Source organism: Alligator mississippiensis, chromosome 4 (assembly GCF_030867095.1).
Source record: "Alligator mississippiensis isolate rAllMis1 chromosome 4, rAllMis1, whole genome shotgun sequence".
In the NCBI taxonomy this organism is placed as follows: domain Eukaryota; kingdom Metazoa; phylum Chordata; order Crocodylia; family Alligatoridae; genus Alligator; species Alligator mississippiensis.
The window spans coordinates 118,116,349-118,143,951 of record NC_081827.1 but is presented as its reverse complement, the minus strand read 5'-3'; the positions used below and the strand labels follow the sequence as shown (position 1 = coordinate 118,143,951).

The window sequence follows — 27,603 nt, the reverse complement described above, 5'->3', positions numbered from 1 at the left end:
AGCCTTACTTATTACCTCGTCACATTGGCAACTCATGTTAATTTCTGCATCCACTATGACTCCGAGATCCTTTCCCACTGCTGTGCTACTTAGAATGGTACTTCCCAGGCTATAGGTGCATTGGTGATTCTCTCTCCCCAGATGCAGCACTTTGCACTTATCTTTGTTAAACTGCATCCTATTCTGATCCGCCCACTTCCCCAGTACCTCCAAATCCACCTGAATTCGCTCCCTACCCTCTAGTATGTTTACTATACCCCATAGTTTGGTGTCATCTGTCAATTTGGACAGAGGACTTTCTACACCCTCATCCAAATCACTGATGAAGATATTGAACAGTACTGGTCCAAGGACAGAGCCTTGGGGAACACCACTGCCCACAACTCTCCAGGTAGAAATCGACCCATCCACCACCACTCTCTGGGTGTGTCCCATAAGCCAGTTTCCCACCCACCTGACTGTGACAAAATCCATGTCACAACTACATAGTTTATTCATAAGAATTGGGCACAACACTGTCAAAAGCCTTTTTAAAATCCAAGTAAATAACATCTACCTTTATTCCTGCATCTAAGCCCTTTGTGACCTGGTCATAAAAAGAGACCAGGTTAGCCAGGCAGGATCTGCCTACTATAAACCCATACTGGTTGCCCCTTAGCATTGTATTGCCTGCTGGCCCCCTACAAATGTGATCCTTTATGATTTTTTCTAAGGTCTTGCCAAGAATAGAGGTGAGGCTAACCGGCCTATAATTACCTGGGTCCTCCTTCCTCCCTGTCTTGAAAATAGGAACCACATTGGCCCTTTTCCAGTCCTCTGGGACCTGTCCTGAGCACCACAAGCACTCAAACAGTTGTGCCAGTGGTTTTGCTATGACACTGGCCAATTCCTTTAGTACCATGGGGTGAAGATCATTGGGGCTTGCTGACTTAAATACGTCCAACCCCTCCAAGTGCCCCTTCATTAGGTCAGCACTAACCATTGGTGGATTGGCATCTCTCTCATACCAGACTAAAGTCTCACTGGGAGGTGTGTTTGTATCCGTGTCCAGGAACACTGATGCAAAGAAATCATTTAAGAGCTCATCTTTGTCCATCCTATCTGTTACGAGTGGCCCTAGCCCATCCTGTAGCATCCCTATTTTACCCTGCGCCTTCTTCTTGCTCCCTATGTACTTAAAGAAGGACTTTTTGTTACCCGTAATCTTTGTTGACAGCCTGAGTTCTGCTTCTGCTTTGGCCTTTCTCACTGCTTCCCTGCAAGCGCGAGCCAAGCAGGTATGCTCCTCCTTGGTGGCTGCCCCCTGCTTCCACAGCCTGTAAGCCTCTTTTTTTCCCCCTGTAGGCTCTCCTGGATTTTTCTGCTCAGCCAAGAGGGTTTCTTGGCTTTTTTGTCTACCTTTATGTGTACTGGGATGGCATCCCTCTCTGCCTGCAGAATCAGTCCCTTGAGGAACTCCCACTCTTCCAGGACTCCCAACTCACCGACGTTATTACCCCTCAGTCCCACTCTAACTAATTTCCTGAGCTCATTGAAGTTGGCCTTCTGGAAGTCTATTGCTTCTGCCCTACTAATTATCTTTCCCACCTTTTGCTGGATAGTGAATCCTATCAACAGGCAGTCACTATCTCCTAGGTTACCTTGTACCTGCAGGTCCCCCACCAAGTCCTCCCCTGTGGCCAGCCCCAAGTCAAGTAAGGCATTTCAGATAGTGGGAATGCATACCTCCTATGTTAGGTGCAGGTCCTATTGTTAATATAGGGCTATGTGATTCTTCAGGATAGAAGGCATTGTATACATTTATCAGCCAGTGAAAATATAGCCAAAACAATTACTTAGATGGGAGGAAGCCCTAGACAAAGCAGATTTAGTCTGTGACAGCAGTACTAACAGATTGGCTGCTCTGGAGAAGGCTTGGAGTTTGAAGGTGAGTTTGTGGCATTCTCCAACAGGCATGTGTAGAGAAATAGTGAGATTTTTCATGAAGAGAAAATGTACCTCAGACAGCCCTAGAATTGTCCTCAGGGCATTGGGCAACATTCATGGAACTTGGCAATGGTACCCAACTGGGTCCTCTGGAATGAGAAAAAGGCACTAAAATTGTCGTGGGAGTTGTAGGTGGAAGGTGAGGAGGCAGAGCCTTTTTTTAAACAATTTTAATATAGTGAGAAACATCCACCAAAGCTCCAGATATATTCTTTTTTGCTCTCTGATCTGGTGGTGAAAGGAGAGAGGAGCTGAGCTGGTGCTGGGCAATTCTAGCTTTAGTCTCTTTTTACTCCATTTGAAAAACTGATAACCCCATGCCAATCATCTTCTTATCTTAGGGCAAGTCTACATTGCCAGTAATAGTATGATTGTAGTGTGCCCAAACTAGCTATAATTTATGTAGAATGGGTAACAATAGCAGTGAAGAAGATTCAACCTCACAGACATCAATAGAAGAAGCCCATTGAGGACCCAAGATATATACATAGGTTACTAGCCTATGCCAGACTCCATGCCATAACATGGGGGGTAACAGGAGTTATGATGCAATCTAAATGAAAACCAGTGTCTCACTGCCTAGCCATGACATAGCCCCACCTTCATTTGGCTGTGTGGACATATCTTCAGTGATTGGCTGCTTCTCTCTCCAAGACTATAGAGAAGGGTTTGTTTAGGACCACCATTTTTTCAGGAGGTTCAAGACGCACCCTTTTACACTCCTGTACTACTTACTGAGTGAATCCATCCATTAGCGCAGGGATGTCAAATGCACCCCCTGGCTCCAGGCCAGATTAAGACCATGGAGGCTCATCTCAGGCCAGATCCTCAGGGCCAGTAGCAACTGTGGTGGGAATGTATTCAGGCAGCCATGCAGAGCCATGTTCAAGCAGCAGCAGAGGTCTAGGGACAGGCAGTGGCCTGGGTCCAGGGGCTGCTGCTGATGTCCATGTCCATCAAGGTCCAGGGACCTCAAATTCTGTGGCAGGCTATACCTCACAATTTCCAGTAGCCCACCAGACTACCCGTAGGCTGGATGAAACAAATCTGTGGGCCAGGTTTGGCCCATGGGCTGCATGTGTGACACCCCTGCACCAAGAGATTCCTCTAGCAAAGGGCTATCCCTGGCAATAGACATCTGTGGAGTAAGGCATATAGGTGGAGTGTTGCTGTGTTTCACTTCTCGGAGGCCACAATGGTGAGCCACTGAGGGTATGTCTGAGGAGCTCACACACTGGTTTGATTTCCTCCAAGTCAAACAGGTCCCTATCTGTATCCCGAGTAGGGTGAGAGACAAATGTGTTTTAATGCTGCTTTTTTGTCTCGGCAAACATACTTCAGCCAGAACAGAAGTATGGGCTCTTAGGCTTCAAGTTCTTCATGTGTTAATGTGAATTTAAGAGGATGTATCTTAAGGGTCTTATATGCCCTAAGGGTTGTCATATGTTTCTCCTTGTGTCCATTGTTTGCTTAGTAGTTTGCCCAAATTCTTAAAGAGAATAGACCATGACTGGTGAAAAAAGCTAATGATGCTTTACTTGTCCAAAATCAGACAAAAACCTGCTTGTTTTAGTCAAATGCGGAGTAGGATTTTACAAAGTTGCTGTAAGAGCTTATAGCTATATATAATGATATATAATGTCTAGGAACTTGACAGTAGTCATTTTCTGACTTAGGTGTCTTCTTTTCTAAAGAGTTTTTTTTATGTTGAAGTCACTTGTCTCCTCTCTATTTCTAATGTAAATAGTATTTCTGAAGGTTGTCACTACTGTACCCTCACCTCTCCAGTGAACTCTCTTTACAATTATTCTTCTTTATTCTGAGGGACACACAAGGGCTCTTCTTAAAGAAGAAAGTAGATTAGGCTCAACACTGAAACAAAAACATCAAACACAAATAGGCTTTACAAAGTCTGATGGTCCAAATGCCTCAATCGAATTAAAGATAAAATGACCTGACAGACTTTGGCTTGGATGGAAAGTCTCCTGCACTCTTTGCAAACAAGACTTTGAAGACTGACCTAGAAAAGGTTAGCAAAATGTGAAACTGACTTTACAGGAGAGAGAAAGTAACCAATGCATTTTCTTCATTCAAATGGAGAGAAATACAAATGTGTGAAAAAGAATGAAAAGCAGACTGAATTTATAGTCTAGATGCATGAGGAAAAATGATCTGTACCTCACTTTGTAAACGGAGGTAACAATACTGTCATAGGAAGCTGTGCAGCTTTGTTAACTGGTATTTGTTAAATGCTCTGAGACACCTGGAGGGAAGGTAATATAGAAATGCAAATGATAGCAATGAACTGCTTGATATGTCTGCTCCCTACTGGACTGAGTCAGACTTGGTTCCCTGTGTCATAGATTTTATATTGCTAACAAGTTATAGAGATTTTCGTTTGGTTTAAGCGGCAGTAGCCTATGCTTGAAGAGTAGGAATATCTCTATCTGTGTAGATAGATATCTGTGTTACCTTGACATTCTGTATATCTGTGGCATGAAGGAAAGTTCTAAATGACCTAGGATTACTTTTTCTGTTTAGTCAGACCAAAATAACTTTTCCACTTAGCAAATTTAATTTAAAAGGTCAAAAACACCTGAACAGAGCGTGTGTCAACTGCTCAGGCAGAAACGTGCGACCCGTCATCTTAGTGCTAAAGAAAAGGCCAGAGTTGGCAAGGGATTTTTTGTTTGATTTTGGCTACAACCTGAAGGTTGCTAGGGTAAGGACCAGACCCTCAATTTCCATCTGTCACTCTGCTCCTTTTGCAGCGTTTAGGATCAAAGCCAGGGTGGAACTGGTCACCAGATGCCTCTGGTTACCAGGCAGACAAGGTTCATTGGGTAAATCTGATGTCTTTTATTAGACCAACTCAAATAGTTGAAAAAATTCTTAGCAAGCAAAAATTCTTCTTCTGGTCACCAGAGCGGTCGTGAGGGGCTCTCTCAGAGTCACTAGCCACTTCCTAACTTAAAGGATTCTGTTGTGCAATTGTCACAGATGTCTCATTTATCTTGCCTCAGTGAACTGAATTGTACTTCCTGACTTCAGCTTTTGGACATGAACAGAGATTGCCAGAAAATTTTAGATGTGAACAGGGGGAGGGACTGGAAGCAGGATACAGGCTTTTGGTGTATCTGGTATCATTCATGATCCTGTAATGCCCATCTGCTGTCACAAGGGCCAGGTCTCAACAACAGCTTCTAGTCTTCCTTTCTCCTGTCTGGAAGATAAAAAGGCCTAAGTCCCCATGACTCTCCCTAATGACCAGTGGGGTATGGGTAAATCAGTTCCCTTCTGCAACCCCCACGTAACCAGGAGATATTAATCAATTAATAGAACTTTTTAAATTCAGGTTTTTCTGCTCTAGGATTGGCTGCTGTTCTTTCCTTACCCTGACCCCTCACTTATCAGTTCTAGCAGTCATATTTGTTGTCCACTTCCTTTCTATGGTTGTCAGTCCTTGCAGCCTGTTCCTTTTCTAGCCAGTCTACTTCCATGCATCAACCCCAGTTTCCTTATGGAGTATTAGAAGAAAAGCCATATGCTCAGCTACGCAAGCAGCCACATAACCTTGTTTCTATCCCCCTACCCACACACTTCTCCTGCTGTGTTTTTTTGTGTTGTTTTTTTTTTTTGATACAGCCCTGGTATGCCTTTCCTGTTACTCAGAAACTGCGAGTTCTTGGGAACAAGGGTTGGATCTTTCCATGTTTGTATGGCATCTGTTCTAACACAATGGGCTCCTGATCTTGCCTGAGACCCTTCAGTTCTACCACAATTGAAATCATCTCTTGAGCTGAGCAAGGTGTGGTGTGTTGGGAAAGAAGTTTCATAGTTGGTAGGGTTGGAAGGGACCTGAGCAGATCATCAAGTCCGACCCCCTGCCATGGCAGGAAAGAATGCTGGGGTCAAACGACCCCGGCTAGGTGATTATCTAACCTCCTTTTGAAGACCCCCAGGGTAGGAGCGAGTACCACTTCCCTTGGAAGTTGGTTCCAGATCCTAGCCACCCTAACTGTGAACTAGTGCCTCCTGATATCTAGTCTGAATCTACTCTCAATCAACTTATGGCCGTTATTCCTCGTTACTCCCGGTAGTGCTCAGAGGAACAGGGACTCTCTCATAGCCTGCTGGTCCCCCTTGGCCAGTTTGTAGACGGCCACCAGATCCCCTCTCAGCCTTCTCTTGTGGAGGCTGAACAGGTTCAGGTCCTATGGCCTCCGCTTGTATGGCCTGCCTTGCTGCCCCCTGATCAGGTGAGTGGCCCTGCTCTGGACCCTCTTGATGCTGTCCTCATCCCTCCTGAAGTGCGGCGCCCAGAACTGGATGCAGTACTCCAACTGCAGCCTGACCAGTGTCGCATAGAGGGGGAGGATCACCTCCTTGGACCTGCTCATGATGCATCTGTGGATGCATGACAAGGTGCGGTTAGCCTTCCTGACCGTGTCCCCATACTGTCAGCCCATGTTCATTTTGGAATCAATAATGACTCCAAGATCCTTTTCTGCCTCTGTTGATGAGAAAGGAGTTCCCCAGCCTGTAGGTATGCTGCTGGTTCTTCCTCCCTAGGTGCAATACCTTGCACTTGTCAGTATTGAATCCCATCCTGTTCTCATCCACCCACCCCTGTAACCTGTCTAGATCTAGTTGCAGCCTGTCCCTCTCCTCCTGCCCACTTCTCCCCACATCTTAGTGTCATCCATGAATTTGAACAAGGTGCTTTTCACCCCCTCGTCCAAGTCGCTGATGAAGATGTTGAACAGTGCGGGCCTGAGGACCGAGCCCTGCCCACATCCCTCCAGGTTGAAAAAGACCTGTCCACCACCACTTTCTGGGTGCGGCCTTCCAGCCAATTTGCGACCCATCTGACTGTATAGGCATTGACACCACAGTCACTTAATTTCTTAATGAGAATGGGGTGAGAGACAGTGTTGAAGGCCTTCCTAAAGTCCAGAAAGGCTACGTCCACCGCGACACCTGTGATAGTTCAAAGAGTAGGTTTGATGTGCATTAATCCTGTGTGCGCCAAACTCTTCCTACTACTCTGTGTCAGGATTGCATCCTAGTGCAAGGGTACACAAGTTAGAAAAATGTTAAGGAAGTAAGGGGAATAGTAGGGAACCTCAGAGAACTGGTGATCTGTATTGTTTAGATGTCTGAGCCTGTATTTACAGTAGAAGCACTTGACCAGTGAGCAATACCAACCTATTATACCAGCAAAGCACTCCTGGTGTGGACACAGCTATGCCAGAAGACCTACAACTTACACCCATGGAGTAAAATTCTCCTGCCCAGAAGTAAAACAAATTATACAAACAAAGAACTCTTTTTTTTTGGTGCCACTGTATCTCCATAAGAGCCTTTGCCACCAGCTGTGTTGGTCAGGGATCACCCCTCCCATTTCCCTGATCAACACAGCTGGGATGATAGAAATGTGTAATGCAGACCTGACCCCAGACTGCAAGGGGAATAAAACCCTGTTTGAGTAGGGTTGTTATTATTTGGTACTGCGTACTGACAGTACAGGCAACTAAGGGGTGTTCTTTTATTCACCTATTTATTCTGGAGCTACATGGCCACTTGGGGGTTAATACTCTTCCTTCTCAGTAGCTGAGTGACTCAGGTGGGGCTAATGAGCACTGCCTTGCTTAGCTAATTAGAAGAGCTGAAAGCAGCATACTGCTGTGCTGGGGGTGGGGAGACTTTTGCAGAGGGAATAGTGTGTGGGTTTTTATTTCCAGGATTTTTTGTCCAATAAAACCTCTGGCAGGAGCAGCAGAGTACAGATGGGGAAAGGCAATAACAAGAGATTTCTTAGCCACCAGATTGGCCTTAATCTAGGGCCTCAGAATGAGACCACATGGAGGCAGGAGTGAAAGAGCAGGAAGTCAGGGCCACGTGCTTCCCTCCACATCTGGATTTTCAGTGTTCAGTGTAAATTAGTGTAGAGAAAAGCATAGGTCCTGCCTCCACTCAAAGCTTACCTAATTTACATTCTTGTAACAAATACCAATCACTGTAGCATCCTGGTGCAACACCCTGTGGAAGGCCTGTGTTCATGCAGCTGTCAGTATGGCTAAGGATGATTCTTTGTGAAACTCAAGCTCGTGAGCCCGTTACTTCAGAACAGTGTTAGGAGCATCATCCACACAAGCTCCTTATAGATTCCAAAGCATGTTCGCAGACATACCCAGAAATAATGTACTATTGGAAAGGCAACCGTCTCATGGTTGGAATAGGGCCACTGTTTAATAGAAGTGAGGGAGGATTGATCCCTAATGAAAATGGTGGAGGAAATTTAGGAAACTGTAATGTAACCACCAGTAGTAGCAGTGGTGCAGTAGCACCTAGAGGCCCCAACTATATGTACAAGAGACAGCCCCTATGCCAGAGAGCTCAGAGAGTAACTAATCAACACACACACAGGGTGAAGACACTTGCTCAAGGTCCCACAGTACAGTAGCTCATTGGCAGAGCCAGGGATAGGTATTGGGTCTATAGCACCATAATCACATGCCCTGTCCCCTGGTGCATGCTACCTCTCTACCAATCCTTGCAGAATTAGAATATACTCAGGACCCTACCACTGAAGCTTCCCTGCTTGCCGAAAGGTCTTTTGAATTTCAAACAGTTGGTAGCTTGTTTTCTGTCTTGCAAAAGACCACACCTAATGTTGTGAGGGCCACTGTTCCCAATTGTACGTAGAAGAAAGAGTGCCACCTACTGGGAATGTCTTCACAACAAAATTAACTTTTACTCCTCAAACTATCTAATGAAGTAGGTTGTAGCCTAAGAAAGCTCATGCCTCTGAATGTGTTAATCTTGGCGTACACAAGATTAATCTATAAAGGTCTCCAACCTTTTTAAGTAGGAGATCACCTTTGGCATTTAAAAGTAACCCAAGATCTACTGTGCACTGCTGCCACCCCTCCCCCCCGCCCAGCAGGTAAGTCTTTGGGGAGGAAGGGGGGGAGGGCAGATCAAGGCAGAGAGAGAAAAAATTATTTGGGGGCGCACCTCCCCAGCAGGTAAGTCCCACCTGGCTGGGGCCCCACTCAACTTACCCCTGCTCCTGCCTCTGCGGCACTGTCCCTCACCTCAGGGACCTTGATCTACCCCTCGCCCCTTCCCTCCCCACAGACTGACCAGGTGGACTGGGGCACGCATGTGCATGCATGTGGGCACTCAGCCCCCCACCCCAGCCTCTGATCAACTCGAAGAGGCTCCAAGATCTACTGGTGGATCAAGATCTACTGGTTGGTGACCACTGGTCTATAAGGTGCCATTCTGCACTGCTGTCTGCCTAACTTCAGACTACCATAGCTAACTACCTCTCTACTCCTCTCAGGTTAGCCTAGCTCAAGTGAGAGTGGCCACACTGTAAGAAAACATCAAAGCTGCTGTGTCCGCTAGGGCATTACACTCATTCACATGCCCACGTACAAGTTGAGGAAATAATCCCTGGTTCTTTGTGCTGCAGCAAACTGTGAATACTTTTTCTGTGAATTGTGGGGGAACTTCATCCTTTCCGGGCACACACAAGGCATTGTGGGAAGGGACTGGAAGACTACTGGAGCTAGCCTGAGCCCACAAGACTGAGAGGCCTTCATAGCAACTGATGAATTGTACTAGCTTAAATACCAGCTTATACCTTCTGACAGGCCATCCAGTTTGAGTTGAGAGTACCTTGGCCTCAAGTTAAGGGGTTTGATATATGAATGATTTTTGAGCTGGGGCAACACTCAGGTTATGACTTGGCATTGAAGGTATACCCTGAGCCACCAACACCACTTCTTGGGTGCGTGTCATATGGTATGACAATATGCAGTCCCTGGGTGTGATAGCATGCTTGTGAACTCTAAGTATGTGAAGCAAATGGTACCCCAAAATGACTTACAGTCTATTAAACTATCATTCTTACCCTAACAGAACAAACAAGACCATAGCTATCTTTGAAACAAGGCATCTGCTGAGCGTGTCTTTCATTCAGAGGCTTGTGAATTCAACCCCCGCCTCCTTCCCTGCATGCTTAGCTAGCCGTTCCCAGCCTGCTTGCCTTGCTGATCCTTTAAATACAAATTAGAGGAAAGAAACAGCTGCAACGTTAAGGTGGTTATTTTGCTTCTCACTGTTGTGGGCTGCATCTCCCTTGCCTCAGACTAGCTGTTATTTAGTTCCTTTAATGTTGTTTTCCCCCAGCTTTTTCTTTGTTTTAGTCCTAAGAAGGAAGCACATCATTACAGCTGGGTTTTCTCTAGAGCTGTCCTACCCTAGGTCATTACTTGGCTTGTGAGATCCAATGAGATCGCCATTTGTAAGGCCACAGGATCTGTGAAAAAGCAGCTAATCAATTCAGAAAATCATCTGGGTGGTAACCCTACTGTCAGCTTATTTTCTTCCCTTCCACTTAGACATCAAACTGGCTGAAGAAGGCTCTGGGGAACAGGGCAGGCACTGAGAGCTGTTTCTTTGCAGACACATCTGTGCCTTTCATCAGCAAAGCTCAGGGAGTACCACTAACTAGAGAGAGAGAAATCTCTCTGGAGCTGATATGCTTGCCATCTCTAGCCTTGTGTTCTGAAGAGAGCCTGCCCAGTGGGGAAGCGAGTGTTTTATAAGTGGCTAATGCAGTTGCATTGCTTGGCAGAAACTGAAACATTATATTTGGGGTGGAGGAGGCAACATGACAAAATAAACAGAAAATAGGCATTAGGTAAAAGAAATTCACATTAGTAAGCAGCCAAGGGGTGCAAAATTAACCAACAATAGATAAGTGGAGTGTCTTGGTATAGAATACATGCAAGTATACTATAGTGTACATGTGATATATGTAACAGCATTAACCCCAATAATCACTCTCATCACTTTGCTTATATTTTATGTTTCCCTTTCCATCACTCCTTGCCTTTTGTTTCCTTTGCAGACTTTGCAGGGATGAGTCTTTGGGTGCTACCAGAACATTAAAAAGTAGATATATAATTAGACAATCAGCTACTTGTTGGTCCCAACCCCAGAGACTGACAGTCAGCTGATTGTTGGTCCCAGCCCCAGCACTGCACTGAAGCCAGTTCAAGACTGCCAACAGCAGAGACCAGGCTTGCCCCCTGGATCCAGCTGCAGGAGTAGCACCCTCTCCTTGGTTTGACTCCCTATGCCTCCCTCTGCCTGCTGCTGAGACCTGGCTTCGGCTTGTCTCCGCATGCCAGGGACAGGCACTCCCAGGCTTAGCAGTGCTGGGCACACAGTGGGGAGGATGCAGAGTCTGGGTGTGGGGGTTGCAGGTCCTCACAGGTGGATGTGCAAGTTGTGTTGCCTGCTGCCAGGGTCAGTGTTGGTGGGAGGGAGGGAGGGAGGGGGATGCATAACCAGCTCCAGCCTTGTCCAGAGCAGGTAGAGACTAGCAAGCATCACCATGCACCTGCTTAAACTATATTTTAACTTTTAATACAGCATGGTAGTGCTTACTACACTCCAGTCTCAGATAAAGCACATGCTAAGTGTCCTGAACAACAAGGTCCGGAGTCTGTAAAAAATGGACTCATAGGATTCTATGTCTGTCCCTTAGCTGATCCAAAGTACATTTCCTCAATTTACTATTAAAATAATGTTTCTATGCCTTGCAGCTCCCCAAACTCAGAGTGAGATCCGAAACTTTGTTAGGTTCTTTCTTCCCTATGTATCATGCTTAAAGTCATAACATTCTGCAAGATAATTTTTAAACTTTCTTTCCCCTCTGCAACCTTATGGCTTTACCAGGGTTCCATGGATTTAACCAGACATGCATGTGATGCAATGAAGGCCAAGAGTTTAACTGGACTCAAAAAGGGATTTAATATTTGTATAGATAACACAAATACATACAATCAAAAAAAGCACATGTTACAATATATACAAGACTGCTGAAAGCTTAATTCTGCTTCCGACATTTGGGGGTTAAGAGGATATTTTTTCATGTTGGAAGGTTATCTCATAACTGCCATGGCATACTTTCTTTCACCTTCTTCCAAAGCATCTGATGCCAGCCAATGTCACAGATAGAGTGCTGGGATAAGTGGGCTGTTGGTCTGACTCAGTATAGTAATTCATATGTTTTTATTTAAATGTATAGACCGAATATGACTGAACCTGTCCCTCCATTGCAGTAGTGCAGGAATGGCCAGACTCTAGGTTAGAGTTGCTTCCACCAATGACTAGCATGAACTACTTCAAAGGAAAGGGCAAGATCCTTACTGTAAGCTGGCATAGGATAACCTGATACCCACATGGCCTTAGCCTGATCTACCCCCATTAGAGACTGGCTTAAGCTCTTAATGCATGAGATTTAACATCACTTCAATAGTCCTTACGGTTATTAATGATGATACTCTGGCTATTCTTGATAGCCATATATATGTCTAATCAGTTTTAAATCTTGTCCTCAAGGACTTCCTCCAACAGTGGGGGAACAATGTAATGAGAAAAAGTATTTCCTTTTATCAATTTTAAACATCCTCCTTTTAATTACATGGAAGGTTCTCCTGCTCTTGTATTCCAAGACAAACAGAACAGAAACTCCCAGTCTGACTTGTCTATATTGTACATTGCTTTATTTACATCACAACAAAATTATTCCTGTCTGCTAAACATAAGGTGAGGGGAAGCCAAAAAGAACTCATGGGCACTGAGAATTCACAATTAGCCAGTGGAAGTAGCCTTGCTGCTTCAAGGTGTAATTGTGGCCAAGAGTTTAGCAGGATTCAGAAAGAGACAAGAGTATCCAGAGTGTGAAATGTAAATACATGGTTATGAGAGAACAAAAAGAAGAAAAGTTGTAAGTATACATAATAATCATATACTTATCCTTTTTTGTACAATTTATCAGCTGCAGGATTCAGTGCTTTACAATGCTGGCTAAACACTACTAGCTCTATAGTGAACTGGGTACCTCTGTTTCCATACCGCGCTCCATACACCCCCCTCCTGCTTTAGCTTCAATCTTTTGCCCACACGTAGCATTAGCCTTCTTGCCCAGTTATGCAGGCAGACTGGGCAGAAATGCCAGGCAGTTCAGAATTTGTTCTGGTATTGCAAAACAGGATTTTCTTAGTTTGGGCACAAACTAAGTTTGGCTTCCAGATGTCTGCTTCCTACAATGACAGACATTCCCTATTGCTTCTTCAGAAAGTGCTACTGGTTTCAGTAACGGGGAGAAGTGAGCAGCTGCTGTTGCAGGGAACTGGGCCTTAGGAGAGTTCAGGGGAAAGGGCAGAGCTTTGGGCATGGGGTGGAGACATATCAGATTCAGAGGGGTGGGACTAGAGGTGGGAGCAGGTGGTGACTTGTTTATCTGCTCAGCTGTTGTGTGGCCTGAGAGAGAGACAGAAGCAGCTGGGAGAAGGAAGAAAGGAGCTCAGGGCCTATCAGTCTTTCTGCCTTACAGGTTTGTAACCATCACAAAACAACCAGAGAACAATCCACCTGGGACAGAGGCCCTAGCCTTGTCTGCACTCCCTGGGGCAGATACTAGGGTATACTCCTCTAGGGTTCTTCATGTGCCTGCCCTTATAGGGGCTGTGATGTGTATGAAAGGGGGTCAGGTTAGGGTTATCTTGAAGCATGCACTGGGCTATGGCTATGCAAGTACTCTGGAAGCATCCCCTGCTGGTTGCCAGGGGTCCTAGCAGTGGGACATACATTTCCATGGACTTCTGCAAATACCTTGGCCAGGTCCCCTGGAGTGGGACAGCAGTGTTCTTGGAGCATGCTTTATAGGTCCACGCAAGTACCGTGGCAATATCTTTTGGGGCTCACCAGCAGGGGCTCTGGCAGAGGCCAGTAGGTGCCATTTTACTGGCTAAAGTCATACCAAGCAAAGCTTTCCTTTTTCAATAACAAAAAGCCAGTGTGGCTAACATTATTGATATTGCTCATGCTTTAGCGTGTCTAACACTAGAGGAAAACACTGAGATGGGGTTTAATTTGTTTAAATGGTTTTAGACAAGGATAATATAACTCATCAATAAATGCCAGTTTTTATTATGTTTTAATTACAAGGTAATTTCAACAAGCCAGCCTTGTTCTGGCTGCTCAATAGAGCAAATGTTGATTTTTAAGTGTGCTTCCTCCAACTTCATGTCATGACCCAAAGGTCTGATTTTGTGTGTGCGCTTCGGCACTAGAATTATCCCTGTGGGATTACACCTTCATTGCACGGTGGAGTTTTGCTGCACAGAGAACCCACATGCAAAGGAGAGAATTCCCGCCACTTTGCAGCTGTCTTTGCAGGGTGCATTTTCTTTGCAGCACAGAAATGCACGGTGCAAAGAGTTCCCGCTCTTCGAATGCAAATTTGTATCCCGCTATTGGCTAGTGCTAAATTATTCCCACGTGGCAGCTAGCAATTGGCCTGCTAGCCGTATAAGAGGCTTGAGCGGTTTCCGCCCAAGCCGAAGAGGACTCCACATCCATCTCGTGGGGACTCTGGGTACACGGCAGGGTAATAGAAACCCTGTGTGATATTCAGAGGAGTTTGGCGGCCTGATCCACCGCCCACCTCTTCCCGTCTTCGAGCGGTAACCTTTCATAAGACGTATCGACGAGTTTTGAGGCACGCTTGTCCTGGACATCCGGAGTTCTGTCTGCGTGGAGCCTAGCAAACTCCACATAACTGTTCGTGTTTTCTGTTTGTAACCGCAACTCAAGCAAGTTTTCAGCCTGCACTGCGACCATCTCGGTGTAAGTAAACAATCTTAAAATCAACCATTAAGCATTTGTGCCTAATTCTAGCTCGTCGCCCGCCCTCTCCGACCCGGTGTGCCGGGGCTGCCGGCCACAGCCCGCGTGCAGCGCGACCAGGGCCACGGGTTCGCACCCGGCCTGCACACTTCAGTGATTAACTTCTGTTACATGTATAGGAATTGATAAGCTGCTAGGGAGCTTGGTGGGCTTGGAGCACAAAGGGGGTACCCTGACCGGCAAAAGGTCACTCTGCTTAGCAATTAGGGGGGGTTCTTCACTGAACAAAGTGATGATTTCAGGGTGGGTAGAACAGGCCTGAAGGCTGGATGGAGTCCGTTGCGTTACCCCAAACCATGCTGTTTCTCCAGGCATTGGTGTTGCTATTGGGGGCTGCAGGCTCCATTACGCAGTGGTCCACCTTCATCCATGTAGTCTTTAGGGCTGCTTTTGGTTTGTTGTAGGCATGTTAAACCTGACCTTCCCAGTCCTAAAAAGTTCCTGTTGTAGCAATCATTTAGTCAGTCTAGAAACTTCTAGACCAAAGTCTTTGAATGCACTACACAAGCTGTGCATTTTGCCTTATCAATGTGTTCTGAAAAAATCTTCATCTCAGTGCTGAGGAAGAGAAAAGGACCCTCCAGCAAGGCTACTGGTGAATTTTCATGTGCGTTGCTAATCAAGTACTCCTGTCATTGCTGGTACCCTTTGGCACCTGGGTGAGGCCTGGATACTATTTAGAGCAAGAGTGGGCTGAATCCGGCCCAACAAGGGATTTTGTCTGGCTCATGGCAGGTCCCTTGGTCACACCAAACCCAACTGGCAGCCTGGGTTGTGGTGCATGTGGCTGGTCCTGCCACCCTCACGCGCAGCATGGCTGGAGTGGAGCAGCAGCTGGACTCATTTCCTGGCAGCCTTGGCAGAAGTGGCTCATTCTGGCTGCTGCCACCACCAGACCCAGCCCCACTGCCCAGGCACCCTAGCCTGCCTGTCCACCAGGGGCAGACCTGCACAGGCAGGGCATATGGCAGGGTGGTTGGGATGGGGCCATGCATGGGTGGGGAGCAGTGTTCTGGAGCGGGACAGGAGGGGGAGGCTAGGATCACAGGGTGGGATCATGGGGTGGTGACAGCATAGGGTTGAGGCTGGGGCAGAGCCACGATCCACCTCCCACACACCCCTGCCCATAGAACTGGTGCCAGTTGCAGGGGTGTGTGGGGAGCAGATTGTGGCTTTGCCATGGCTCCAGCCCTGTGCTGTCACCACCCCACAATCGCAGCCCCAGCCCTGCCTGCTCTTCCTGTTCCTGGATGCTGTTCTCCACCCTTGGCCTCATCACAGCCGCTCAGCTGAGCATGGAACAGAGCCACTAAGGGAGGTTTTGTGAGCTGTTTTGCCGGGGCATGGGGGGCAGCGTTACTGATGCTGACCTGGTCTGTGACAGCTCACCAAAACTCTTTGCCCAAATAATTGCCCACCCCTGACTTAGAGGATACACCTATTTCTGGTCCAGTTTGCACCGGTGTAAATCAGAAGAATCTCTGCTAGTAAAGCGACCAAAACGCTGGCTTGCATCCATAGATGCTTCTCAAGCAAATCCCGGGACGTCATTCTCCCCTTGTACTCGGCCTTAGTGAGGCCGCAGCTGGAGTACTGCGTCCAGTTTTGGGCTCCACAATTCAAAAAGGATGTGGAGAAGCTTGAGAGAGTCCAGAGAAGAGCCACGCACATGATCAGAGGTCAGGGAAGCAGACCCTACGATGACAGGCTGAGAGCCCTGGGGCTCTTTAGCCTGAAAAAGTGCAGGCTCAGGGGTGATCTGATGGCCACCTACAAGTTTATCAGGGGTGACCACCAGTATCTGGGGGAATGTTTGTTCACCAGAGCGCCCCAAGGGATGACGACTAGGTCGAATGGTCACAAACTACTACAAGACCATTTCAGGCTGTACATAAGGAAGAATTTCTTTACTGTCCAAGCCCCCAAGGTCTGGAACAGCCTGCCACCAGAGGTGGTTCAAGCGCCTACATTGAACACCTTCAAGATGAAACTGGATGCTTATCTTGCTGGGATCCTATGACCCCAGCTGACTTCCTGCCCTTTGGGCAGGGGGCTGGACTCGATGATCTTCCGAGGTCCCTTCCAGCCCTAATGTCTATGAAATCTATGAAAGACAGATGAGTCTTGTATACTCTTTAAAATGTTTTCCTTAAAAATATTATTGCTGCTGTAAATGGGAGGGGGCACTAGTTTGGGTCCTGTATCAGATTTCCTTCTCTCACATCTACACTTGCTTTGATAAAGATTAGACAACATGGTGGCTGCTAACACACCAGAGGAAGATTGGATTTCTGTGCATGCTAATACTGCACCTGATGGTAGCAAAGATGGGGAAACTTGAAAGGGAAAATCATAGCCTTGAGGTGCCACTGGAGATAAATCTAAGGGACAGGCTCGAAGGCAGCTACATCACATCTGTTTCTAGGTTTTACACATGCAGAATGGGTGTGCTATGCTTCATTGAAACGTTCCATCGCGTGATCCTGAGGCAGTGCACACATGCCCTCTCCACTGCATATTAGCACAACTCAACAAGAAGTGAAGAAAAAGGATCTGAAACTACCCAGCATTGGGGTGGAGAGGGTGAAAAAGAAAGACAGAGAGAATATTACTACCACTGCTGGGATTCACAGCTCTACTTTTGCAAAAAGCTGTCTGTCAGCATTCATTGATCACAATGATCCTGAGAGGTTAGGAACTCCATTTTGCAAGTCACATAAAACAGCTAGACAGTTGTACAGTGGGTGTGATGACTGCTGCATCTGTGGTTGTTTACAAAACAGCATCATGGTTGCAAAACAGATGAAGCTGCATTGCTGCGTCAGTAGCAGAGCAATGACTTTTAAAGTAGCTTGCTAAAGTACGTGTTAGTACTATTGCTCCGCCTGCAAAACCCACCCAAGAAGGTGGGGAAATACTTGGGCAATTAGTCTGTGTGAAGCCCTAGCCTGCCACAGTCACCCTGCTTGCTGTAAAAGGCATGACAGGGCAGCTCGGTGTCCCAGGCAGCAGTGGTTCATGGGGCAGCACTGGTGCTGCTGGTAGTCCAGCCAACCTGGCAGCTGTTTTTGCCCAGTAGCCCTCCCTTCAGTTACACTAGTGCTTGCAGTCCCTGACCTAGTATAGAGCCATGTACATTTACACAAGCTACAGCATAAACATATCCAGTGTCTGTTCACATCATGCCAGCACACACACATCAGAAGGCTAACTTAACTGAGCATTTCCAATGCCTCAGTAGGGTTGGGCTAGGTCGCATTTCCCCTACATATTGGAAACTTGCTTGAGGATGATCATGATGTAACTCTGGACTCCCTCGCCCCACAGCACAGTTAATTTTATCATGCAGACTGGACTCAAGCTTCTTCCTCACTCTTGCTTCCCATCTCATGTGGAGGATAAAGCTGCAGCATAAAAGCAGGTAAAATTCAGGAAGAGACCCCTCAGAATCATTCAGCTTTTGCAAAGCTACAGTATATCTAGCATAAGCTCTAAAAAGGATAAGAAGGATAAATGCCTGTTTGGGAAGGGAGAGGCCAACTAGGGAGGAAGAATACAGGCCGTGGTGTGACAACTAGCAGGACAAACTCACCTACGGACAGTAGAGAATTCACTGGTTTTCTGCTTCCCTAGCGTAAGACCTTGAACAGGAAAGCGATGCTTGGTCACCCTGGATATATCTAAGTGCGGGTGGTGCTAAACATGGTCTGTTAACCCATTTGCATTCTTTTTACTGCCCAAGCAAGACTAGCTCAGCAAGAGAAGACAAATAATTAACTTGAGGCCCTGCTATTGTTCTTTAGGCGCCTCATGTGGAAGCCTTGGAAACAGGTTGGGACCTGGCCCTGCATGGAGCAGAGCTGCTACTCAGGAGTGCCAGGGACCTTCACTTCCTGAGAATGGAGGGCATTCAGCACCTTGCAAAGCTGGGCCCTCCGTGGCTCAGTATTCATGTATCCTGTTTTTCTTTGTTTTGTCCTTTCTATTTCTGTAGCTCCAAGGCTGGGGTTGCAGAAGCAAAGAATAGCCATGGAGAAAGGGAACCGTGCAGTTTGACTGACTGACTTGAAATGAAAGTGGGGCTCAGGAGAAGCACAATGACAGCCTGGCTGCTGCTGGCGAGAATGGCTGATTCCACTTGTTACGCAGCGCTAACGCTGATCTGCTGCTGGGAGCATGGAGCTTGCAGATTTGCTGCGTGAGCAAGGCTGATTTGAATTTTCCCCACCACCCTTGGAATAGCCCAAAGCACCTTGTCTCAGATGGTGGTCACAGGAATTCACAGCTATTATACTTGGGAGTCAGGCAATGATTACAAAGCAGTAGCTTTCCTCTCTATCTGATTAATTGTTAACCTGGGAGCTTAGCTCCTTCCCTTGCTCTCCATTACCAGATTCCAGTCCTTGTAGCTCCAGATTTCTTTTTTTTTAATGTCATCAGGTAGGTACAGCAGCCCCTGGGGATGGCTGAAAGGGCAGCTGGAGGGTGAGTTTATGTGCATAGATGGAGTATCTCAGGGGGCAAACTGGCGGGGGTGCAGACCACGATGCTATACACTGCAAGCCCAGGCCACAGGAGACCTGCCACCTCCCTACCGCAAATTTCCATTGACCTCTTTGCTTGTCTGGTAAATGGATGATATTTTTGCCTGGCTGGACACAAATAAACATTGTGCCCAGCCAGCCAAAAGCATAGGTTATTTACCCAGCCAGTGGGGATGCTTTAATCATCCCAAGTGTCCTAGGCCAGTCTATCTTTAAAAATAAATGGTAGTGCTGAGCATTTGCTTACACCATTTACTTATTCAAGGTGTTTTTACAGCATTTGCTAACTAATCTTAGACTGTAAACTCTATTTGTTCCGTATTTGTATAGCACCTGACAGAGTGGGCTCCTGCTCCATGCCTGGGGTTTCTTAGCAAAACTGTTATACAGCTTAGCAACATTCACAATGCCCCTGTCTAGTACAGCAGATCAATAAGCCTTCCCACTTTACAGAGGAGGAAGCTAGAGCAGGGAGGTTAAGTAATGTGCCCAAGGTCACAAAGCATATCAGTGGCAGAACCAGGAATAGAATATTAGTCTCCCAACTCATTCATGTGCTCAAACCAGCATCAACACAGTGCCCCTATGTTTTGATTCAAGGATGTTTTTAAAAGGCCAAGCAGTCAAAATGCACTGTAACCTTTTGCAGTATCAGAAAGTTAAATTCCTTTTGAAAATGTAGGTTAGCACAACTGCTTTCAAAAATGGATTAGAAAGAACATGTTGTCCATACAGGAAATACAGTAGGGTTGCTACTGGCTCATGTTGCAAGCACTGGCTTGATTTTCACTAGTGTACTTCTGCATTGTCCCATAAGCCAGAAAAGTATGCCACAGATGATCGCTGCAGGCTGTGTGGTGCAACACTGTCAGGCTGAGCTGTGCTGCATTAAGTTGGTTCTGTAAGAGACAGTTGGAGATAAGAGAAAGACCTTGCAGTATATTCTAAAGAATAAAGCAAAGCCAAGAACTGGCTCTGTCAGACCAGCATATAGGGATGACACCAAGTGAGAGGTACTTCCACTGAGAGCACTACACTGCAATGACTGCCATTTAAAGCTTCATAAGACTCTACTGTGCAACAGGGGAGGGGGGCAAATATGGTTTTGGAAGGTATGTCTACATAGCAGTCAAAGGTGCGACTGTCACTAATGTAAACTTACCTGCACAAACTTTAAATTAGCTGGCTCAAGTACTGCTAGCAGGGTATCTATGGCAGGATAGGGCTCAGTCCTTGCCTGAAAGACTTATCTGAGAACCACAGCTAATAGCATGCTTTGAGGGCCTGAACTAGTTGGGGATGGTCCTATCTTGAGCAGGGGGTGGACTAGATGATCTGAGGTTTCTTCCAACCTCACTCTCTATTATTCTATGCTACTGCTACAGCTACTCTGCCAGCTGTACCCACACTAGGTAAATTAGCTCAGGTATGTCTACATGAGTGGTACTTTACATAGCCAGAATCAATACTACCCACTTTTCACAAAGGATTACAACTGGATTAGAGATGCTTGGGTTTAAAAAAAGGCTGCTTACATAATCCATATTGATCTTCTGTATTATACAAGATCATGCCTGGCTTCCCAATGAGGCCTAAAACAGAGCTCTGATTGCCTATACTAAGTAAAGAAACTGGGATTTTCCCAAGGATATGGCTCTTATCTCTGGTGTTTGTCAAATGCCAAATTCTGCCTGTGGATAGCAGGTAAGAGATTGAGCATTTGTATTAGTGATAGCTCAAAAACTCTTCCCTTGGAGTCTGTCTCTAGTGCCTCATTTCTCACTGCAAGGACATTTTCTGTAATGCCTCACCTGAATTTGGTTTTATGGTTCCAGCTGTAGGCTGTTGCTCTTTGCTTTACTGCTTTCAGATAATTAGAGTAATTCCCTTCTTTCATTTATTGTTCCCCTGAAGCTGTTTATAGCCAGAGTACCTGTTCTCCTAAACCTTCTTTTCTACTCCACAGCATTTCTCTTCAGTCCCTTCTCATCAGTGGTGTAACTAGGGTGGAGTGACTGGGGCAACTGCCGCAGGTGCTGACTTTAGGTAGAGAGTGTACAAAAGAGGGCTGCTGCCAGAAGCTGCCACTGTCCCTGTCCTCCAGGTGCCTAGCCACATCCCTACACTAGTGCTCCTCATACACTTTATGCCTTGATCCTTGGGTTGCTTTTATTGAACTAATAGTTGCTGTGGAACACTATGTATTTACATCTCCTTTTACTTTCAGTATAGGAAGTTGTATGCACTAGACCATTGTAGATAGTACTTACAGTCCTACCATATCTGAGTGGCCATCAGGACTAGGTCCTGGATACCCTCCACATGTGATCCTTCAGGTAGGGTTGAAAACAAGGATGAATCAGGTTCAAAAGTACTGATCATAGGAAAGTACGGTTGCAAGAGCCCTTGCAAGGTCATCTAGTCCCCACCTCTGCTCAAGGCAGGATCATCCCTGACTAAACCATCCTAGCCAAATATCTGTCCATGCCTGGAGTTCCCAAGCACAGGGCCCCCATGCATGGGGTCATGTCATCAGGCCCTTGAGGCTTGGAAATCTGGTAATGAGGGAGCAGTGGCAGCATTAATTGCCACTGTTTCTCCTCCTCGCTAAATTTCAGGACCTTTGGCGATCCCCATAGATTGGATCTGGCTCGTGGCCTGGGGGTTGAGAACTCATGACCTAAACTTCCTCTGTTGCAGCTTGAGACCATTTCTCCTGGTCCTGTCTGCTATGGCCACAGAGAAAAGCCCAGTGCTGGGGACTGGATTGATGACAGGTAAACACAGGACTAGTAGGGGCCTCCTAGGTCATCATCATCAGTGTTGTGGTAGCAGAGGGGGAGGAAGCATGTCTGATAAAGAGGTACTGGTTTGGTTCAGTTTGAACCTTTCACATCTCCCACCCATACTAATACTGAAGACACAGCAGTGGTGCAGGCTATCATGTTTAAACAGTACTGCCTGATTCTGATCTAGAGCTGGCTGAACCATTGCAAACTGGAAGGTTCCCCCCCTCCCCATGACAAATAGCTTTGTGGTGTATTTTAGTATGTGTGCGTGTGTGTGATTATTCAGGAACCGTCAAGAGTTTTAATTTTTTTGCAACACGTTCATTTTGATCAAAATTGTTATAACTTATTTTAGTTTTAATGAAGGTAAAGTTTTTGGTAAAATGAGTCTTTTAAAATATATATATTTTAAGACACAATTAGGCATATTTAATCATCCAAGATGAAAACCTGAAAGCTACAATAGCTGTCACAATTTTTTTTTCTACATGGAGTTACATTGGTACAGGAGCTGGCCAGAGTGACTCCTGACTTACATACATGAGTGAAGGCGTGTCCTAAATTCAACTCTGCTAAGAGTCTGCTGGCTTCACCCCAGCTATAATTCTATTGACTTTGTCTTCTTTTGCTCACTCATTGTGGATTGGGCAAAACCAGTTAAAGCTATATTTAAAAAGGACTAGTGAGGGAGCTTTTGTATGTTTTTTTACACAGCACTTGCTAGCCAAACCAGTCCGTGTTTAAAATTGTGTGACCCTGCCATGTGTTAAAATAGCTCAGCTGATGTGCTTTTCTCTGCAGTTTGGGTGGGCCCCAAGAGTGAGAAAGCCAAACAGATCAGAGAGCCCAGACTCAACCAATTCCTCCAACATGCCTTATCTGTGTATCCGTGTCAGATTATGGATGGGTGACAGTTACATAGAGGTGACAAGGATTCCTCCCAAAAGGGCAGTGAACGGGTTAAAAATCACAGCAAACCCCTTCTTTTGGTATTCTTTATCCTGTGTGGAGGAGATGTGGGGATGTTTTTGTATGCGGTCCTGCTGCTCTCAGTCTCTATTCCCCATCTTCCATGCTGCTCTGGAATTTCCTCCTGCTAAGTCAGCTATTGTTACCTCAGCCCCCTTCACCTGGCCTGCCAGGGCTTTCTGTTTCTAACATTCCCTTAGTTCCTCTTTCTCACAACCTCCTCTCCCCTCCCTTCTTATGTATTTATGAAGCCATAGGAACAAAGGAGTGATAAATAAAGCTGAACGAAGTGAAACTGATACAGGAAGTGAAGCTGTCTAGTGGTTGGGCTGGTTTGTTCCTTGTTTTGCTAGCTGTTTTGCTGTGCCTGCCGGGTAAAACCTTTCTCCATCTCTATGGCTGGTGACAGTTGCTGCTTGCAAGAGAGGTGACTAGCACCTGGTGCCCTAGTTGCAGCTGGATGAACTCGGGACACAGAAGAGAAAAATCAACTGTAAGTGCTTTGGTCTCTAGCAGGGTTGCGAGATCTTTTACAGCAGCTTCTCCCCCTTTCCTGCCCCCTCCCAAGCTCTCGGCTCACAGCCACGCTAGTCTTGGGTTGGTGTGTAATTTTCTCTTTTTGGAGTCGAGTTGCGCCTCAAATTCTTTGACGCTGCTGGCCTGAGCCTTGGCTGGGGGCTTGATAGGGCAAAGGTGGAGAGGGGCTTGTGGAGCTGCAGTCGGGGGGGACTGGGAAAAGGGCTGAAGCTGGAAGTGTGTATGTATGCCGACATCATGTACAGAGGGAACCACCTTACAACCCTGAGCCTCTCTCAAGCGGGAGTTGGTCTGCCGTGATCAGTGATCCTCCAGACTGAAGCCTATTGTTAGGAGATTGTATTGCAGCGGTGCCCTTTTGGGAAGGGTAGAATTCTTTCCTTTTGCAGGGGTCTGGCTTCTCTGACCCATGTATTTCTATTACTAGTGCCACCCACGGAAATTTTTGGGTCTGGGAAAGTTCTTAAGTCAGCATCCTCCCCCATCTACTGCCCACATACACCCACTATAAACAAAGACTCCATTACAAAAAGAGTCAGTCAGTCTGGATGCCTCAGAATGCCTAGACCTAGGGCAAAACTCCTAGTAATGGACAGTACTACTCACCACATTTTCCCCTCTCCATTTCCTACTACCCCTTATGGTGCTGGTAGCCAAGCACCCCATGCTGATTTGTGCTGTGAATGGGATAGTATTGTACTATGGGCTTTATATGAAGCCCCTTGGCACTACCCCTTTTAGCAACTAGAATACATCAGCAGTGGGATCAGCAGAGTCTCTCCTGGGCCATATGGTAGCAGAACAGGAGAGGTTCTGAAGCTCTGGGTATCTCATCTTACAATGGACTGGTCTCCTTCAGTTGCTCTGCACATATATCCTGACCTACTCATTGGCTCACCAGCACTTTGAGTTACCTGTCCTTTAACCCTTGGGCTGGCTCAAAAGCACAGTGCTCTGACCTCCCCAACCTCTGCCTACAGACCCAGCCTTTTGCCACAGACCTTGTCCTCTTAGTGTTGAGAACACTAGATGGAATGATGTACAGTCAGCCTGTTCCAGCACTGACCAACCCCATTCACACAGCATACAAGATCTTACTACTCAAAAGTAATTCCGTGTTCAGAACATTTTGGAACTGACTGCCCTCTTTAATAGAGCAGAAATCAGTGCCATGTATGCTATTTGACTGATCTATTTCTCAGGAAAGGGTACTTTGCCAGGAAGGCCACACACACATCATCTACTGGTTGACTCATTAAAGACTTAACATGCCAACTTTAAAATATGGCTTTTTGGTCTACACTCACCCTTCTGATTCTTCCAGGTTTGTCCCTGACATGAAGTCTCCAGCTGGCCCAACCAGATGGCTATTACTGCTTGTCACCAGTCTGGTTTCTCTTTGCCTTTCCTTCCCACTGTGGAAGGACCGGGACTTCTTGATGGAGGAAGAGGATGCCCATCGGACAGGTGGCAACCTGGTGCTTGGGAACTGGGAACAGAAGCTCAATGAGAAGCTCATAACCCTCAAGGAGAAGGAAGTGGCCAAGGCCATCAGTACTGGACAGTTCCCACCCAGCATGCACTTCTTCAGGGCCAGAAGCCTCATTGACCAAAGCACAGTGTTCAGCATCTTGAAACGCATGCCCAAAGGTAGGGTTTCTGTTTTCTCCCTTGAGAGCTTTCTCCACTCAAACAGGAGTAGCAGTGGAGAGCAGAAATATGACCATGTGGCCCTCACGCTGCACCCAAACCACAATGACCGGGACAAGGTACTGTGGAGATCCTCAAAAGATCTGCCTCTTCTGAGCTTGGGGAAGGGAAAGACTAGATTAGTATGTAAGGATTTCCAGACTGGTGGACTTGAAGTATAATTGTACATGGTAAACCTTTCATCCCCGTATCCAGAATTAAGGGGACCCTCTTTGTCTAAATTCATTGCATAATTGTTATGGACATGATATAGCTGAACATGATGTTATTGTTCACATGTCCTTACACAGGTAATTATACACAATATAGGTCTATTAGCCCTTTGGAGACTGTATGTTTCTGTGGTCTATGGAATGTATGCATTATACCAGTGGTGCTCAAACTTTTCACCCAGCAGACTGGATGGGCAATGCCTGGTCTGTCTGTGGGCTGAATCTGGCTAGATCCAATGTGGTGCCTGAGGTGGGGCCCCATCCAACCACGTGGCATGGGGTGGGGAGCAGCCCGGCCCTGACCCAGGCCGATGTGGGGAAAGAGGCTTAACGTGGTCCCAACCTAGCCCTGTGAGGGTGGAAGGGGGCTTGACCTGGCCCCAGCCTGACCCTGGGGAGCAGGAAGGAGACTTAATGCTGTCCCAATCTGGCCCTGTTGGGGAGAAGGGGGCATGACCAGGCTCTGGCCTGCTGCAGGGCTTGTGGTTTAGGAATTTGGCAGCAGGGGAAGGTGGTTGTTTTAACTGCCACTGCTCCCCTGCTACCATATTTACTGACTAGAAGGAGCATCACTGGCTAGTTGTCATGGCTCTGCAAGCTGCACTTGGCCCATGGGTTGGAGGTTGAACACTATACACCCCTGCATAACAGTTATAGAAAAGAAATGCTAGAAGGGAACTCAGGAGCTCATCTAGTCCAACCCCTTGCTCAAGGCAGGAACATCTCCGACTAAACCATCTCAGTCAAGTGTTTATATCTAACTTGCTCTTAAAAGTTCCATGGATAGAGATTTTAATTTACAGCCTCTATGAATAGCCTGTTCCAATGCTTAACTACCAACATAGTGATAAAGTTCTTTCTAATATCCAAACCAAATTTCCCTTGCTGCAGTTTAAGACCATTGCTCCTTATCCTATGCTCTTTAGCCATGGAGAACTGTCTAACTCCATCCTCTTTATAGCCAGATATATACATACATTCAGATATTTGAAAACTGTTTTCAAATCCTTCCTCCCTCTTTTCCATATTGTATTAATCAATTCTTTTATCCTTTCCTCATAAGTTGTTTCCTAGACTGTAATCATATTTGTTGTTCTCTGTTGGATTCTCTAATTTGTCCACATCTGTCTTGAAGTTAGGGTCTCAAAATTGAATACAGCACTCCCCGTGAAGACTCATCAGTGTGAACAGACACAAAAACCTCAAATACCTAAAATCATTCATATACGTCTTTAAAACCTTTGAGTTCTGCTCTGCACACCCACAAAAGACATCCCCTAATACAGCATGCATTTGTGCTGCTGCCCTTGACCAAAATTTCCCCTTCCTTCACTGTTGTGCAGCATACTGTACAGCAACTACTTTTTATGCTAGATGTGGTTTCATTGTACCATGCAGTGCACAGTTTGCAAGGTGCTTTGGGATAAAACACAGTATAAGTGTGTCAAACATTTGCCCAATGTCATCTCATACATTTGGTTTTGAAAGCTGTCTGGAACTTGTTGGCATATTAAGAGCTAGTCCTCAACAATACACTGTGTGGTAGAGAGGATATTTTTGACCACGTGAAACCTAAGCCATCCTGTCCGACTGGCAGGGCATTTGCCATTGCTCACTCTGTGAATTGCTGGGACCTTGACAGTTCTGTGCGGGAGGGAAGAGATCGAGGCATTTGTAATCACAGGTCCTTGACTCTCAACTGTCTGTTTTCTCTTTCTGTGCTGCTACCTCTTTCTCTGATCTTCTGAGAGGTATTCTGGAATGGTGCTTCTTTCTTTAGTAGGATATAGATAACTTTCCTTTTGAAACCACACAGGGTACACACTAGCCTCTCATGCAATGAATTTACCTTTTGGGTGGATTTTTTTGTGCGTGTTAATAAGAACCCTGTCAATATGGCTATTGGACTGAAAGGCAGAGGGCTGCTATAAAGGAAAATGTAGAAAGTTTTATATAAAATGACAGCTCCTTTGCTCATGCCATTCTGAATCATTACTCTGAGTGGTACAAGATTAATGTATGACTAAGAGCCATCTCCCAAACCTCCAGCTGCTTCCTTCTCTGTATCCGCAGTGAAGT

The 27,603-nt window shown here is 46.2% G+C and overlaps 1 protein-coding gene across 4 annotated transcripts in view; it reads left to right on the top strand.

The window, feature by feature from the left end:
• ADA2 (adenosine deaminase 2) overlaps positions 1-27,603 on the top strand; it is a 66,657-nt gene that overhangs the window by 15,609 nt on the left and 23,445 nt on the right. For 2 of the 4 annotated variants that reach the window (XM_019489421.2, XM_059726521.1), the window contains exon 2: positions 24,927-25,252. In XM_019489421.2, the coding sequence (XP_019344966.2) occupies positions 24,927-25,252 (326 nt within the window). Of the gene's footprint in view, positions 1-13,249; positions 13,409-23,404; positions 23,559-24,926; positions 25,253-27,603 lie in introns of those variants that run through there. The other 2 variants (XM_019489418.2, XM_019489419.2) reach the window with 2 other exon arrangements.